The following is an 18,487-nucleotide window of genomic DNA, read 5'->3' as shown; positions in this document are numbered from 1 at the left end:
GAGGCACAGAGAATTAGGAAAACTCTAAAGTTGGAAGCAAAAAGTTTCAGCTTATTTTAAAGTTTGATTATAATTTCGATGAGTGATCGCCCGAGATGGAAGTGACGTCCCCTTCCTGTCGTACAGGGCAGGCAGATGCAGCTTGTTCCAGGTCAGCTTGTCTAAGAGAAGATGAGAATTGATTTCCTTACAGAGCAATGTTAACAATTTTGCAACTTCATTGTAATGTTTAAAGTCAGATCATTTAAGAGGGGAGGAAAAGATTTTTCTGGAGCAGGAAAGCTCAATTTAGTAAATCCTTTGCCCGAGAGATTTGCTCAAACTTTTGGTACTCACCCAAGCATTTGTCTGAAAAGAGTTTTGTCTTCTCTTGCCATTGTTGCAAGATACTGGTAAGGAAAGCTGTTTGAACTTCCTCCAAACATCAACATGTAATACTCCTTAAGTTTCCAACAGGAAAATGAGATAAGTTAATATTTTCCCATGTTGATACATAATTGAATTAGAGTTTTACTTAACTTAATAAATTGCCACCTGGGGTAATAGAACCATGAGCAGCACTTAATTTCAGGTCTGCATCAACTGTGCTCACTGCAAGTCTGAACGCCTATTACCATGACTCCCAAAGGCATCAGGGTAAGAAAATCATTTTCAAGAAAATTCTGGGAACAAACTGTATTCGCTTGGGGAGGCTGAGGTTGGGAAATTAGGGTCATGGTCATGCCTGAGTACACTGTACTATACCACACACTGTAGTTGCAGTTTATATTATAATACTTCAAGATTAAGGAGGTACTCCTGGCTCAGATGAGGTAGTCCTCTGCAACTGTCTAGCCCAGCAATGTACAGTGCATCTCCAGCTTTATATTGCTGGGAGGAGAAGTGGACTTCCAAAAGTTTTGATGTAACTTCACTCATGAAGATTTGCTATGCTCAATTCCACCAGTGAAACCCTTTATGAAGAACTCAGAAAGGTATGCTTCGGTTGTTGTCAGATTTGTTGCCAATCTCTCTGTGCCACCTGCCTTCTATAACCTTTAGATAAGCAAACCCAGGGGTGGTGAAGCCTTATCTCTCCATCAATCTCAACTTACTATTGACTCAAGGTTCATTCTAACTCCACCATAACCCAATTTTTAAAAACAAAAATGTCTTTGCTCAAATAATAAAGAAGAAGCATCATGAGTTTTTACAAATACCTTCAAAAGACAGAATCCAAACAGAGTAGGAGTATAAGGGTTTTGGGGTTTGTTTTCGTATTTTCTAAAATGATATAAATAGGTAACAAGGACATTGAGTAAACCCACCAGGAGTTGGATTAAAAAGTCCTTATATTTATACTGCAATATCTATTATATCCACAATAAAAAATGAAGAGAAATTGTTGTGAAGCAAATTTTTACGGAAAAACAAATCTTCAACAAGAGGTTCAAGAGATTCCCAAAGGAAGGAATCCAAATGTTGTTTAAATTTAGGTGAAATAAATCCAGAGGGCTATTTCTGAGAGAACCAGGGCTTAGTGAGGACTGGCCTACCTGTCTCTGGCCATTTAACCCAATGTTTTATCATCTTACCATTGCCAGCCTTCTGCATTTTCTAGAACCAGCTGAATTTGTCAAAAGAAGCATTAAAGGAAAAATACACTAAAGTTGCAAATTAAGAACTGGTCTTTGCCTTCTTTATGTTTTGAAACTCAAAAAAGACAAATCTTCTATGTTTAGTAGACTAAAAAGAGTACCCTAGCAATGACCTTCACTTTCAATACCTGAACAAACAAAGTGTAGTGATCCTAGGAGGCTGTTATCAGTCCACATTTAACTGAAATTTTCTTAATACTCCTAAGTCTTAGATAGCTCTTTCAATATTGAATCACTAATTCCTAACAGACAATCAATGAATAATCTACGGAATGGCATGTGTGAGTGTATAACACTGAATAAGTTCATCTATAATATACATATTTATAACTCAGTGGTTATACTTTCTAGAAATTTCCCCTTGTTTTGAAAAGAACAGAAGTAGCAACAGAGGCAAACTGGCCTATGACTGATGTTCTAGGAGAGAACAGAAATTTTCCACCCAATGTCTTTGCCAGTAGGGTGGAAAAAACAAGCTTTACAAAGTTGACTATACACGTTTAAATGAAATTCTATGATCTACAATTCAATGTAATTTTACTATCCCCATACAAGATTACCTGGCCTTCCACATCACACTTAGCATGTTAAGGAAGTGGAGGCAGGAGGCACAAATTGGTCAGTAACCTACTATACTATTAGGCACAGTTAATTGCCTGTCATTGCATGTATAATATTACACCAAAAATCTCCCTCAAAGCAAGTTGTTATTTCATTTGATAAACTGCAGCCTGGTTCATTTTTATCTGCCTCCTGTACTTCCCAGCTTGGATGTCTCTCTACTGAGCCCTTCCATAAAGCCATATTTCATGTCTTTGAAAAATGATCTTTAGATGCATTTCTCTGGTAGTATAATGTCCACTGATTTTTTGAAACAAAGTTTAAATTGGTTGAAAGAGCCTCATAACATCATAACTAGGAAAAAAAGATAGTAATTAGAAAAGAAATTTTCATAACTTTTTTTCTTCATGAGTAAGCAAACCAATTTGTTCAGACTCTCAATGTTACAAGTTGTGGGGACGGGTGAGGATGGGGAAACTAGTACTTTCTACAGTAAAGATACAACAATACGTCTTATTCACATGTGTGCAATGCAGACCAGGCAAAAGTTGAATCTCAACTCCTCACTTATATTAATACTTCTGTGACCATGAACAATTTGCTTAATATCTGGGGGTCTCTGTTTTCCATGTGCTAAATGAGGAATACAAAAACTACTTCACAAGATTGTTGTGACAATTAAAAATACAGTACAATCTTAGCATTCAAAAGAATACCAAGGAGATATTAAATGTTCAATAAATGTTAGCTATTAAGTAAAAAGTCTCACACTGACACTTCTACCTGAGAAAACCAAGAATTAAAGCTCTGTTTTACTTCCTTCACTCTGTGGTGTCCAGCCAAAGCCTTCTGTGTCTATGAGTAAACAGGAAAGTGCCCAGGGAACACCTCAAATAATTGAAAGCCGGTTCAACTTGAATGGAGGCTTAGGTCAAATTTGCTTCCAAGTTTCATGGATTGGTGCTAATTGTCCCATGGTGTCAGCCTAATTTTGCCCATCAGTAAATTACTGGTTCACATTTTTGGTGGCGTTCTCAAGGCAACTCAGCCTATATTATTCAAGATGGATTATTTCAAATGCAATTTGAAAAATGGTGAGAGAACATAATAGTTAATCCTTAGAAAGAAGAATTTGCAACAAGATTGTAAAACGTTTGGTTAAATACTAGACTCAGGATGTTGAATGCCGAAGTGCCAAGTACAGTACTTTCCAAGTAGAGAAATTCATGGCAAGCTGCTCATTTCCCTGGACCTTCTCCTTCACTCTCACCTCCTTTCTCTTTCTATACCAGGTTCTCCCAGCCTTCCTATCACTGCTGCTATCCAACTTTGGCCACCATTTGGAGAGCAGGTTGGAAACAGGATGGGCCAGATTGAACAGGAGGAACGCCATGCTCCCATGCATGTGGAAAGACCATGGACAAAAGCACACTCAACTGCATCTTGATACATCCCAAAAGCAAACTCCTGCAGAGAGCTTCGGGATGAACATGTTTGCTTCATTATGAAGCTTAGGATATTCTATACCTATCTGAACTTCTGAACTATACAGATCAGTTAGACTGTTTTAAATCACCATGGTGCTTTTTTGGGAATTCCAAATTGCTGATACTATAAGGATTCTGTCATATTCTCATTCCCTTTCTCATTCCCAAGGGTCCTGAGAAATCATGCATTTGGGTCATTCCCAAAATGCATGATTTCTCAGGACCCTTGGGAATCACCATTGTTATTTTTTGGGAATCCTAAATTACTGATGCTACAAGGGTCCTGAGAAATCATGCGTTCCACTAGCTTTTAATTGGGCATGGGGGAAAGGTATTTGAGCATATAATGAAAGCCAGAGGCCCCTTTCTCTGGTTAACAGTTGTGTATACACATATACAAGCAAAGGAGCAAAATTTTGTGTACAAATCTCAAATCTCCCAGATCTCCTGAAGTCCATCCATGATTATCCTGGTGGGGCATGAACCCAAGCTAAGATCATGGATCCAAGTAACCCCATATATTTTAAAATTTAAAAAAATAAAAAACCTGAAGTCCAAAATGATTCCAGCAGGATTAAGTAACTTGCTCAACAAAACACATTTGTCAACTGGGAACCAAACCCGTATCATCTGACTCCTAGTTAAATTCTATTTCCCCAGTAACTTTTTTTCTGTCTTCCATTGTCTTGGTGGTAAAAGAGGCTGTTACTTGCCTACTTCATGGGATTCTTAGATGGAATATTTACTAAAACTTTTGCACATCACAAATATTTGGGCCAGGTACAGTGGCTCACACCTGTAATCTCAGCACTTTGGGAGGCTGAAATAGGAGGATTGCTTGATTCCAGGAGTTTGAGATCAGCCTGGGCAACATGGTGAAACTTCATCTCTACAATACAAAAATTAGCCGGGTATGGTGACACAAGCCTGTAGTCCCAGCTACCCAGAAGGCTGAGGCGGGAGGATCATCTGAGCCCAGGAGGCAGAGGTTGCAGTGAGCAGAGATGGCACCACTGTACTCCAGTGCGCTCCAGCTCAGGCAACAGAGTGAGACCCTGTCTCAAAAAAAAATTAATTATATTTGCAAGTAATTCCTCCCCACAAAACTTTGATGTTTGTCATTATTTGCAGAATATTAATAACAGCTACCCTAATTACAGATGAATTAGGCAAAACATCTTTAAAAAAAAAACCCCACCTTGTAGTGTTATTATTACTAGGCAAATAGTCATTAGTATACAACAATTCTTACATTGTGTACTCAGATTTGGTTATGATAAACTCAACACAGCTACAGCCTAACTGAATTTATATAAAACACTGACAAAAGCTAAAGTTATTATAGTTTTAGTCCCATCTCTATTTAGAAGAGTGTAGAAATATTTTTCCTCAGGGGGAAAAAAATGAAATGTAGACATGGTTTGGGGTTTGGGGGGGTTTCGTGTTTGGTTTTCCCAGGTGCCCCAAATTAAACTAACTCCCACTTTCTGGCTATCACTCAAACTGAGTTGACTTGGCTACTGCTTTCCCAGATCCTCTAAAAACTAAAGGATTTTCTTCTGGCATTTTAATCAGTGATTAACTATGCCCTTCTTTTTCCTGCTGGGTTAAGTAAAAGACTCATATGCTGGGTGTTCTAGGGAATTTGTTAGGCTATAGATCACAGCCGTGGTGCAAGCCATGATGTGTCTCAAGGGAACTAAAGAAGCCATAAGGAATGTCAAGAGTCACCGGGTTAAAGCCACATTAAGACAGCTGTTACGTTAATGAAGGCCCTGCTTCGAAGAGGAGGTCACTATATGGAAAAGTATGAACTACTCTTTATTGGTTTGATCCCATGTCCTCTGAAAGTTAATGGGTCATTATTATTATCCTTTGACATTCATTGAGCCAGATGAGAATGCTGGGTGCTGTACAAGCTACATGGGTTTGAAATATATTCTGTCTCCATCCTTAGTTTTGACAAAGGCAGGAATGAAAGAGAGCAACGCCGAACACTCCTCAGTTTTCCATCACACTCATGGTCTGATCTCTTTACAATAAATGGTTTGTTGTTGTTGTTGTTGTTGTTGTTGTTGTTGTTGTTTTTACTCACATTGAGTTCAGAGCTGATACTAGGCCTATCTTAAAAATAGATCTAGTGCCAGTGGCTCACACCTGTAATCTCAACACTTTGGGAAGTCGAGAAGGGAGGATCACTTGAGTCCAGGAGCTCAAGAGCAACCTGAGCAACATAGCAAGACCCCATTTCTACAAAAAAAAAATAGAAAAATAATTAGCCAGACATGGTGGCACACACCTGTAGACCCAGCTACTCTGGAAGCTGAGGCGGAAGAATCACTTGAGCTTGGAAGATCGAGGCTACACAGTGAGCCGTGATTAAGCCACTGTACTCCAGGCTGGGCAAAAAAGTGAGACTCTGTCTCAAAAAAAAAAAAAAAAAAAAAAAAAACAGATCTAGTAGGTGGGCTTGGCCAGTTACAGAGGACAGGTACCAAATCCTGAAATATAGTGGCCACTTAAAAGAGGCATGATTGGACCTCACCTGACATTTGCAGGTAATCACAGAACTATAATAAAAGCAAAGTAGATTTGAAACATATTATTTACAACATTGTTATCTATACTATTATACTATTATAATATGATTTAATTTGTCTGCCCATTTGATTGAGATACAGAGTTATTCTTCCCACCGCACAGAAATGACCTCCATTAACCACAAATCATGTTATGTTAATATGCATATTAATATCATTATATTGATATAGTAATATTAATGGTATGTTAATATAATATTTATATAGTAGTATATTACATATTACTATATCAGTACTGTATTAAAATATTTTTCTATTAAAATGTTATAATTTAGTTAATAAAGGTTATTTCTGCACTGTGCAGTGGAGAGAAACACTCTGTTTCCCAATGATAATACGTTTCCTAACTTTAAAACATCAGCCCTGTGAACCTTGGTGTATCTACAACTCTTCCTTTCACTCACCTTCCTCCCCACTTCTAAATTACACAATCAGTTGCCCATTTTACCTCTGAATACCTTCACCACCATCTCTTCCTTGCTATTCCCACTGCCGCTACCTATCTCATGCCATAGCCCCCACTCTCTGTCACATCAAATGTGAGCTCACTAGCCTGAAACCCAAGACCTCCCCAGGATGTCTTCAACCTAGCTACCAAACCCCATTTCTTCCACCACCCTACCACTCCTTACATTCTAATCAAACTAACTATTCTCCCAATATGACTAGAGTGAAAATGAAAGGTCATCTTACATGTAACCCACCACTTCTACCTCTCTGTGCCTCCGCTCATATAATTCCCTATTACTAATATACTCTCCTTATGCAACTGGGCCAATGAATATCTATCTAGCCTGGAAAGTTCATCTTAAGTCTGCCCTCTGGGCCCAGCACAATGGCTCATGACTATAATCCCACCCCTTTGGGAAGCCAGGGCAAGTGGATCGCTTGAACCTGGGAGTTCAAGAACAGCCTGGGCAACGTGGCAAAATCCCATCTCTACAAAAAATTATCCAGGCATAGTGGCATGCACCTGTAGTCCCAACTATCTGGGAGGCTGAGGTGGGAGGATCACCTGAGCTCAGGAGGTGGAGGCTGCAGTGAGCTGTGATCGTACCACTGTACTCCAACCTGGGTTACAGAATGAGACTCTGTCTCAAAAAAAAAAAAAAAAAAAAAAAAAAAAAAAAAAAAAAAAAAAAATTAAATCTGCCGTCTTCATATACCTCTCTTCATTCCTTCAGGATCTCATCCCTTGAGTTCATGTCCTTTGCAGGGACATTTATGAAGCTGGAAAACCCATCATTCTCAATAAACTAACACAGGAACAGAAAACCAAACACTGCATGTTCTCATAAGTGGGAGTTGAACAATGAGAATACATGGACACAGGGAGGGGAACATCACACACCAGGGCCTGTTGGGGGTGGGAGGTTAGGGGAGGGATAGCATTAGGAGAAATATCTAATGTAGACGACGGGTTGATGGGTGCAGCAACCACGGCATGTGTTATACCTATGTAACAAACCTGCCTGTTCTGCATAAGTATCCCAGAACTTAAAGTATAATTTAAAAAAAAAAAAAAAGCAGGGCATGGTGGCTCATGCCTGTAATCCCAGCACTTTGGGAGGGCAAGGCGGCCGGATCACGAGGTCAGGAGTTCGAGACCAGCCTGACCAACATGGTGAAACTCCATCTCTACTAAAAATACAAAAATTAGCCGGGCCTGGTGGCATGCACCTATAATTCCAGCTACTCAGGAGGCTGAGGCAGGAGAATCGCTTGAACTCGGAAGGCAGAGGTTGCAGTGAGCTGAGGTTGCACCACTGCACTCCAGCCTGTGTGACTGAGCGAGACTCTATCTGAAAAAACAAACAAACAAACAAAAAAACCTCAACCCATTACACTTTTTCTCTTTCTGTACTTATCACATCTGTGTTATTTTTAAATTATTTGTATGTTTACTTTTTTGCCTTTCTTAGATTGCAGCTCCTTGAGAGACTTAATTGATCTTAGCATTCCTCAACTTTCCTAGCACTATGATGATTATATGGAAGTTTGAAGAAAACAGTCTCTCTGACTGAGCTCTGCAGCCTGGAAGAGGCTATTTCTGTAACATTCTGTAATAGGAGAGTTAATTAGCTGCATCTATGAACGTGTTGATCAATCTAGGGACCATGTCAACTGACTAGTTCACTGCTGAGTCCCCAGCCTGCAAGTTAAGAATCTGGAAACAACACACAATATTTGCAGACAAGGTAACTTAACTTCTAGGGTGGTGAGGAGTTCCAGGATACCCTAAGATATCTGCCATCTTTCAAACTCTGTTTTACTAACTCCAGGGGAAAGTTCCTCATTAATGATGAAAACATTATTCTATACTCGATAGAAATATATTACATCTAAGTAGCCTTTCCAGAAGGTTCAGAGCACCTCTAAGAGTTCAAAAGATAATTCAACATGTTCTTTAAGTAACATAATTACTTGAAATGCTTCTTAATTATAAAATCCTTAAAGGAAGGAATTTCACGTTATGCACCTTTGCACATTTTCACAATTGAAAGGTCACAGAGATGAAGCATATAGGATCCAATTATCTCTAGACTCACTTTGCAGCTATGCCACCTTGGATAGTTACTTATATAGTCCAAGTCTCAGTTTCCTTATTTGTAAATGGAGAGTAGCAATCATAGTACCCGCCTAGGATTTTAATAATGATTCAATGGGTTAATTCATGTGCAGCACTTAAAATAGTGCCTGGGACAGAGTAACCACCCAAAATTTATTTGCTCTTGCTTGTGTATCACCCCCAAAGTCCATATAGTGTTGGTGCACAATAAGGATTCCTGAAATGTTGAGTAAGTCACGTGAAGTGGTGGACTTCTGTGTGTCATAAATGATATAGTTGTATTCCTTCAGTAATAATCATCAAAGTCTTAACAATATGCATCCCTAGTAAAGGGCCATTCCTAATATATTTTTGGCAGGGGTTGACATACGTTTTAGATGAGAAGATGCTTGTTTGTTTCCTGTCTGGACTGAAGTAGGACACAGAGGTTTGGGCAACAGTACCTGTACTCGGGCCTCGGTGAGCTTTGCCCTCTGAGCCAGTTCCTCCCTAGTATAAATGTCAGGGTAATGAGTTCTCTCAAAAGCACGCTCCAGTTCCTCCAGCTGTTCTGCTGTGAAGGTGGTTCGGCTTCTGCGCTGTTTCCTCTTTAGTGGTAAATCTGGTTCAGAGTCAATATCAGAGCCTTCATCTGATTGGGGTGCTGAGGCTAAAAGCACAGAAGAAAAAAAATCATAAAATGTGAATCAAAAAAATAAAACTGAGATTGAATCCAAGTTCTCTCTCCAACTGCAAGGCCCCATTACAGTGGTCCCTATACCAAAAGTAAAATAAATGTGGATCAAAAAATAAGTCTAACCAACCCATAATAATCTAAATCCTGGTCTACGGTGCATTCCCAATGTCTTCCATGGACACCAAGCACCCCCCGCCACTGCAGTCCTGCATCATTAAATAATATTTAATCTCTTCCCCTACTCTATCTTTCTGCCCCCTAGGTAGAAATAATTGCTCATTGCATCTGTCATTCTAGGCCAATTATGAGCTCTTAGAAAAATAGGGACAGGCCTTATTCCATTTGTATGGCCCTATGCTTACTACTTAATGGGTGCTTCCTTCGTGTCTAATGAATGAATCACATTGAGTTTTGTTTCTGATAAATTTTCACTACCCTTTACACCAGGAAATCTGTTCAATGTGATTTTTAAAAATATTCCAAACTTGACTTAGTACCTAAGAAGCCAGTAACAGTAAACTATTCCCAGATTCCTATATGTTTATAGACTCCACTGCTCTTACAAAAAAATTTATATTTAAATCTAGTATCTTACTACCAGATATGGGGAAATGCTTTAAAGAAAATACACATACTGTTAAAATGTAAATCTCTAGAACTGACTCGAGAAGAAGCAGGCAAGCATTGTCTTGTGAACTGTCCCTAAACTAAAGTTTAGAGTCTGGGACTCTGCTGAATAGGTGGGCATCTGTCCAGGACAGTTGCTTTATTTAAGAAACCCAATGCAAAAAAAAAAATGTACGGTCCCTTTTGTAAAAAAAAAAAATAACGAGTTTCAAGAAGGGCAACAACAAATCATTAACCCAATCCCAGGGCCATTCTGAGTGTGTGGCCCTGAGCAACTACATAAGACAAAAATGCCCCTGAAGCCTCTCTGTGGTGGCCTAACACACACAAAGCTTGTGTGTATTTGCCTGTACTTATATGTGGAAGGGAACTTCAAAATTGAGTGGCCTGGTACATGGGCAAGAGAAGCAGGAGCTGGGAAATTAGATAGAAATTACGTTAATGATACATTACAGTTAGTACTCCTGTAAGAACTGGGTCTGAATCTGTGGCTGCAACTAGCAAAGCCTGGGCATGAGTGGTTCCATTTTTCAGGCCAGAATTTGATGAGAGCAGGGGTGGAGCAGGCATTTTCCCTGTTTCTGCTAAGAATGCATTAGGGATCCCATAGCAAAGTGAACCCTTACAGTAATAGAGTAACACCAGCTATAGAGGGTTCTGCAGTGTGAGGGAGAATGCATCAGACCAGGGCTCTGGGCAGGGACAGCAGCCCTCTCTCAAGATCCCAGATACTGGTGTAGTGGGCAAAGGTCTGTCAAAGGGTTATCAGGCCACAGACCCTGAGCCTAGAGGGGGAACCAGAGCAGTCTGGCTCTTGAACACATCCAAATGTGCTCTGAAAATTCTCCCAAATAACTAAGGGATCCTGTAAAGAAGGGGCCGAGGTTACTGTCAGCAAATGCGACAGTAATCCAGAAAATTGTAGATTGTTAATGTCAATGTTACGCTAACTCATTTGCACCCTCAGGCTGATAGGACCTGGGGAAATGAAGGTGGTGCTAGAAGCAATGTGAAAATGTGTAAGTCCTATACTTCTAATTCTCTTTTATCTTAAATTCCAACTTAACTCTGCCCTACAGAAATCTAAAATTTCATTATATTTCAGTAGAAATTTTAAACTGCCCCAAATGGTACATATCCAAAATGAACCCATAAATATGATTTTCAGTTTTCTAACATTTTAATACTTCCATACTTTATTTACATCTAAACATTATGAAACTAAGAGGCAATAGAGTAAATTAATAGTGTATGTGATAATTTTTTTAAAATACACCTCAAAGCAAATACATGTGCATAAAACAAAAGAGAAGTATTATATATAATGCATCTAATGTGTGTTAGATATTATTTTTGACTTTTCAAGTATCTAATTTAATATAAAATTGTTTCATTTAACATAAATCTTAGGATATTTTACTATTAACTTAAAGAAAGAAAACTAGACTTTCTCTAGCTATGGTAATATTTTAAAGGACTATTAACATGCTAAAAAATATGCCATGCATTGCATTATAAACTCCAAAAGCTCCCAATGCAACTTATATGCATGTATGATTGATAAATGTAAGCTAAACTAAATGAGCAATAATTTGTGCTGAGTCATAGAGCAGTGTTTCATAAGCTTTTGGAGCATTAGGATCACCTGGAGGGTTTGGTAAAACATAGACTGGTGGCTCCCCGTCCATGGTTTCGATTCAGTAGATCTCAGGTGAGCTCCAAGAGTTTGCACGTCTAACACATTCTCAGGTGATTGATGCTGATTCTACTGACCCCAGACAATACTGAGAAGCACCTCTATAGAATACTCTAGATTAATTCTTGCCACTCTCAAAATTTTCAACTCTATAAAATACATCTGCCACAATTAACTGAAAAAGACACGCCTACATATATATTTTTAAATTGTGAACAATATGCTCCCTAGGAAACAAATTATATATTCCATAAGAAAACAAATTTCCATAAAATATTTTCCTTCAGTGCTTCCAGTTTCTAGCCTTTCTTTCCAAAGTGAACTCAGGTGAAACACTCAGTAGCATTTAAAGACTGACCAAAAGCTTCCTCTGCCCAAGAGAACCCTAAATCTTTGCTTGCACATTCTCTTACTATGATCCCATTAAGATAATAGTATGTGGAAATTTTCATGTTTCCTTTGGGAGTCTCTGGGGTTATTAAATTCTTTCAAGTAAATATGATGTGCCATGCCCTGTCAGGTCAATCAAAATCATCTCTGGTTTCTGAAGAAAAAGACTGGTTAGATTTACAAGCACCAGCGAGAATTAATCCTGAGGGTCAAGACCATGATGTTTCACCATAACAATCAACATCCCCCAGAATATAAACTGGGTGAGCTCAAAGCCCTTCTCTGCCTTGTTCACTGCTGGAACCCTTAGAACACAGTAGGAGCTCAATAAGGACATGTTGAATGAATGCCAAGTATGGGACAAATTTCAGATTTGCTCCAACACTGATTTATTTGCCACTGTTTTACATCTTTATTTTTTAAATGGAAATTCTTCTCTTATGACATCTCCCAACATCTATTCAGATGGGCTTTGGAAGTCTGTGAGGCCTCAACAATAACTTTGAATGTTTAGCAGGTATTTATAAACCTGCATTGTTTGGAAGAATGATCACTAATTTTTTCAGAGGATTGTGGGTTTTTTTAAAGATGAAAACTAGCATAGCTAGTAATGAAAAAGCCTCAGAATTTGGGACAGTACACCTGTCAAATGGGAATACAGGTATCCTAAGGTGAGTTCAGGGAGGACAGAAACTTCCAGTGGAGGAGAAGGGCAAAAGCTCCCTTGATCCTGACTTTCAGTATAAATATAGGCCATGAAAGCAGGGCCTGGTGATTCTTTAAAAGAAAAAAAAGTCTCAGAATTTAAGAGTTCAATACGACAGCCGTTACCACCAAAAATAAAACTCTGTTTAACAAGCTTACAAATCACTACTCTTACTTCCAGACTGTTTATTCAAAAGCAATGGAAAGGTTGCATCTAACTGGGAAAACCACCATATAGCATAATTTCAGAAGATGTTGAGGAAATGATTTGCCTGATTTTTCGGCTGGAAACTTATTTGAGAAACCAGATAATTTTGGGCAATATGAAGCCACAATCTTACAAGTTAATTCTAACTTTTCCCCATCTGTAAACCCCAAAGGGATATGGGCTTTAAAATATGTAAAGTCAGCAACCCAAGATTAATCTGCCAGCTAGGAAAAACTAGCTATTTCTAAACATAGAAATACTACTATTTCTTATATCATTCAATAGAAATAAAATTTATTTGTACAGTACTTGATTGACAATGATCACCTCAATTTGAATCATTTCATTTTTGTTTGTTTGTTTGTTTGTTTGTTTTAGAGACAGGGTCTTGCTTTGTTGCCCAGGCTGGTCTTAAACTCCTGGGCTCTAGCAATCTTCCCACCCCAGCCTCCCAAATAGCTGGGACTACAGACTCACACCACCTGGCAGAATCATCCAGTTTTTAGCAAGAACAAATCTAAAACTTAAATCCCATTTTAAGAGCACATAGGAGGCTCATTTTGTTGGATTTCATCTATTTTACATACTCAGTTTTACCACTAGAACCAATTGGATACTAGATACAAAGAATCTAATTCTAAATATTACATGGAAAGTAAAAACAAGACTTTCTTTCAGGAAGCTTCATAGAAAGAAATCATATCTTTTTTCTGTATAGAACATCTAATTCTATGATTTGGAAACCACAAATGTGTTAGCAAGACAGTTGCATAAATGAGTTAATAAATTGCCAGGATACAACAATTAAATGTAAACTCTTTGGACTATTACTACTGTACAACTTTAATATTAAGGGAATATTTTAAATTACACTTAAGTTGCTCAATCATATTTTACAGACGCCTTCACAAAGAAAATTTGCTTTATTATTAGAGATATTGTTCCCAAATTTGAAATTCCAGAATAGATGTCATAAGAAAATCCATATCAATACATCATGCACAGCATTCTAAATGGAAACTTCATTGCTTTAAATTGCAAAAATAAATTGCAGATTTTATCCCAATCTATATTGTTATCAGATTTAGAAATGTTTGACTCTATTATTAAAACCCCTTTACAATCCATTATCTGGTTTATCTATTAGTTTAACTCAATGTCACCAATGACCCTAGAGCAATGCTTTCCAGGAAAATGAAGATTTCTCTCCCTTCCCCCCTTAACTGCACAGCCACCCTAGGAATTAGGTACTTATCCCACTGTACAGAAAAAGGAAACTGAGACTCCAAGAGGTTGTTCTGGTCATACATAGAAGGAAACTAGAATTTGACCCAGGTCTATGGGACTTTAGAGGACATGCTTGCTGGCTTGCTTCTAGCTTGGAGTATCTTAAATGAGTGTTGAGTCTTTTATCACACACGCACACACACACACACACACACACAATTCTTTTGTAGAGGAATAACAGAAATGAACAAAAACAGGAACTGAAATATCAATCACTTAGCTAATCGCCACTATTGCTACCATTTATCTCAAATTTTCAAAAACTGCCTGAATAAAATGAAATCCACAGAACTACTAGAGTTGGATCAATATTATACACCAATCCAAATGATTTTCCAGTGGATTCAATTCAACCAACACTTATTGAAATCTTTATATGTTTCCAAGGTATAGTTTTTAAACAACAATAAGAAATAAATCAACTTTGCCAAGATATTAAATGGATTTAAGAAATCAAAGTAGTTCATCTGACCATTTGCAGTCTCTACAGAGAACCATCACAGACCATTGATATCTAGGGTCAGTCTGGAACCCACCAATAATAAGAAGCAGGTGAATTGATTATTCATTTTATATCTTTATTAAAGCTTTATTTTGGTATTTTGTATTACAATGAATGTAACAAAAATATATCAAGAGCTAAAATGGTCTTCTGAAGCAAAAGTGCAGGAAGGAATAACTGGAAACATATCAGGATATTCTCAGGTTATTCAGCAGAAACTCCAGTGTGATCACTGGAAAGTATTACCTCTCACTGAAGTATTTCAACTCTGTGCTTTATAAGAAAGTTCAATCTCAAGCTAATTTTAGATACGGGAGCCAAATTTTTAGTTATCCTAATGATCTCACATTAACTCCCAAGATTACACTTAGGAAAATGGACATTGTCAGTAAAAAGAAAGAAAGGATCAAGCACAGGGCAACTGTCATACCACACAGGATTACAAACTCTTCCTTCAGAGACAAATCAAACTGGGAGGAGAAGGCAAAAGTATTACCACCAGCGGGCTAACCATGAAGTTTAATTAAAGAAGGAATTATAGAATTAGAGAGTATGTCTTTGTCCGTTAGCCCCTTGTGACCTCCTCTGTAGCCTCAGGAAATATTTCATCCTAGTTAACACTATTATACATGAAATCTTGCCTCAATTTTATAGGGATTTAGTCATGTGGAATTCTATAATTATTGGTGTTCAGACAAATATAATTCAGAGATGGGAGACAGGCAAAAAATGGAGAAACAAAATAATTCACAAGCATGAATTTGGTACATTGTCTTTCTTCTCAGCAAGACGTTTCATTTGAATAATTAAAGAATCAAAACATGACAACCATTTAAACTCTATGTTTGCCCTAGATATAATACAATGTGATTTACAGACACCGGAGGAGGTGGGGGGATCTCTGGAGGCTGAACTTCCTAGTCATAGTTTATTTACTATAAGACGGCCTCATACCAAACCCAATGGTCTTTTCGTCGGTTTTAATCTTTCTGAGCTAGACTTGTCAGCACTTTTACTCCCAGCTGTGTTTCACTGATAAAAGAACAAGATAAAAATAAGAATCCTGCCTGAGAGCTCCATGAAGCCTTTTTATACTGCGAGTCTGATCACTTAAGGGTATTTCGCAAGTATATTCCAGAAGGTCTTTAACAGGTCAACTTGAAGTTTGATGCACCTACTTGGCTAATTGCAGAACGTCTCCTGTGCTTGTGAGTTTTGCCATTCAACGTGAAGGGTACAATGGGACAACTAACTGTTTTCTGATCTGAAGTAGCCCTTTTACGCTGAGAAAGATGTGAATGACCTCTCTCCTGTTTACTCGGGTGAAAGTCAGGAGGAGTGAAGCAAGACTGATACTCCCTTGTGGACCCAGAGTAAATGACAAATGACATTTTCCCTTTGTGATCTTTGGGATTTTTGTTGACTTATTTGGAGGCTTTTGTTGGATCCCAAGAAATGGCCTGTGGCTGAGGCCTATTCTACCGATTTCCACGCTCCATCTGTGGAATCCGTCAGCAGGGCATTTACCCTCATTCAGGGTTCTGACACCTGCCTGGCAGGGCGCAGGAGACACAAAGAAAGCTGGAGTGGATGAGAAAGGGGAGGTTGGGGTGGTTTTTTTTTTTTTTTTTTTTTTTTCAAAGAGGGGAGGAGGGGGGAGGTTGAAATGGATACACAGTAGGGGTTAATCCAAGCCAGTTGAGAGACTTCAGCACCTGGAAGCTTCTCTTCCACATTAATTCACAAGCTAAGAAGTAATAGGCGATGTCATTTTTAAAGTATTTTAAAATTGTATATATGTTGAGAAAAGAAAACAGATATGTAGCTGGGCAAAAAAACAAAACAAAACAGAGATTTCAAATAAAATTCTAACGTGCAGCTAGAACTATACATTGTGTAACTATCAAGCCATACATTGAACTTTCCGGAATTCTTAACCCAGAACTAAGGTCCAAGTAATTGTTATTTTGATAAACAATTGTTAGTTGATAAACTAGGAGGGAGGGTTTATAACCTGTTCAATGGTCTATTCGGTGGTGGGGGTGAGGGGTAGGTAAAGGGGTCTTGTTTTGTTTTTATTCCCTCTATGATTTCTCCCCAAAATGTGCCAGCAAAAGACTCTTTAGAAAGTGCGAAAAAAAAAAAAAATAGAATTTTTGGCAAGGATATGCTGGATTTTCTTGAGCAAAGGTTCTTTCAAGAACACTAAATCTAATTAAGACCCTCCAGCCATTTACCTACTCTTGTTCCTGCCCAGCAGTCCCCCATTTTTTGGCTGGGGAAAAGGAACGCTATTCCCCTCCCTTCTGACCCAAGCCCTTCCCTCGGAACCTGCCGTCTCACAGCACGAGGTCATTAGAAGGAAAATAAGCTCCTGCCAGGTTGGGGCTAATCAAAATAGCACAAATAAACCCTGACACTGAACAACTCCCCGAGTGCCTGCTGCCCTGGGAGGAGAGTACAGATTGGTTATGAATATGGCTGGCCACGGGGACAGTCCAGGAGGGCCTGGCCGTGTGCTCCGTTGCTCCGGAGTTATTTTTAATGCACAACATGCACCACTGGGTGTTTATTTAAGATAAGGGCTGACAAGCAGAGACTGGCGGCATGGCAAGCTGCCTCTGAAGCGCTGAACTGCACATCCCCAAAGCCCCCCAATATCCTAAGCTTCCCAGAATGTGGGGTTTCAGGTGTGTGCAGGATTTCTATCCACATTTCCTTGAGAAAACTTTCTCTGGATGGAGTTCTCTCTCAAGCCACCACCTGACCATTGGTCATCAAAAAGGCCTCCTTTTTAACAACAGCAGCAAACAAGAAAGACTTATTTCTCCTTCATTCATTCATGCAGCCCTGCTAGTGATTATTTTTAGTAGCTGTATTCACTGGTACGTTTATGTAAAATCATGCTTGGGTCTTTTTCAACCACTCATACAAGCAACATTTTGCTTAAAAGAGCCACAAAATACCCACCAATCCGTATCTGTTTAAGCAACTCCTTTCAAAGGCTTAAAGTGAAGGAGGAATTCGTTGTTGGCTTGAGAACCCTAACACTGACCCAAATTAGCCCGGTGGCTTCTTAACCCCCTTATTTTGAGGTATGTGTGTATATGTGTGTAACAAGAATTCCTTTTACAACACGAATGAGATCTCCCTTTCCTACAGTCCCCTGCAGAAGACTTCTATTTGCAATTGTTTTTAACAGCTTTTTAAAACGCCATGGTAACCACCACCAAAGTATTTTAAAGAGAAAAAGAGAGGAAAGTCCACAAGAAAATGTGTCCCTATTCAATTAGGAAAACTGATTAGTTAACTAATTAATCAGCTAACAGCGTTCTAAGAATAGTCTCCCATGATAAGAACTTTCTCCCCACCCAAGAGCTTAAAAGTCAGCCATAATTAAAATTAAGAGCCAGGGCTGCTATCTATAGTAAAGCTCCATGCCTCTAAAAGCAGTAAGCTAAGTTCTAGTTTACTGGGATTGGATGGCAAGGAGCGCAGAAAGGTAATTTGCACACTGAAGGGGAACAGGGAAACAGTAGTTC

The 18,487-nt window shown here is 38.6% G+C and overlaps 1 protein-coding gene across 4 annotated transcripts in view; it reads right to left on the bottom strand.

Moving 5' to 3' along the window:
- Positions 1 to 18,487, bottom strand: part of PAX3 (paired box 3) — a 99,633-nt gene that overhangs the window by 23,141 nt on the left and 58,005 nt on the right. For all 4 annotated transcript variants that reach the window (XM_010355443.2, XM_010355446.2, XM_010355444.2 and 1 more), the window contains exon 5: positions 9,298 to 9,503. In XM_010355443.2, the coding sequence (XP_010353745.1) occupies positions 9,298 to 9,503 (206 nt within the window). The remainder of the gene's footprint in view (positions 1 to 9,297; positions 9,504 to 18,487) is intronic.

Source organism: Rhinopithecus roxellana, chromosome 14 (genome assembly GCF_007565055.1).
Source record: "Rhinopithecus roxellana isolate Shanxi Qingling chromosome 14, ASM756505v1, whole genome shotgun sequence".
Classification (NCBI taxonomy): Eukaryota; Metazoa; Chordata; class Mammalia; order Primates; family Cercopithecidae; genus Rhinopithecus; species Rhinopithecus roxellana.
Note: the sequence above shows the minus strand (reverse complement) of the source record. Positions and strands in the feature narration are given on the sequence as shown.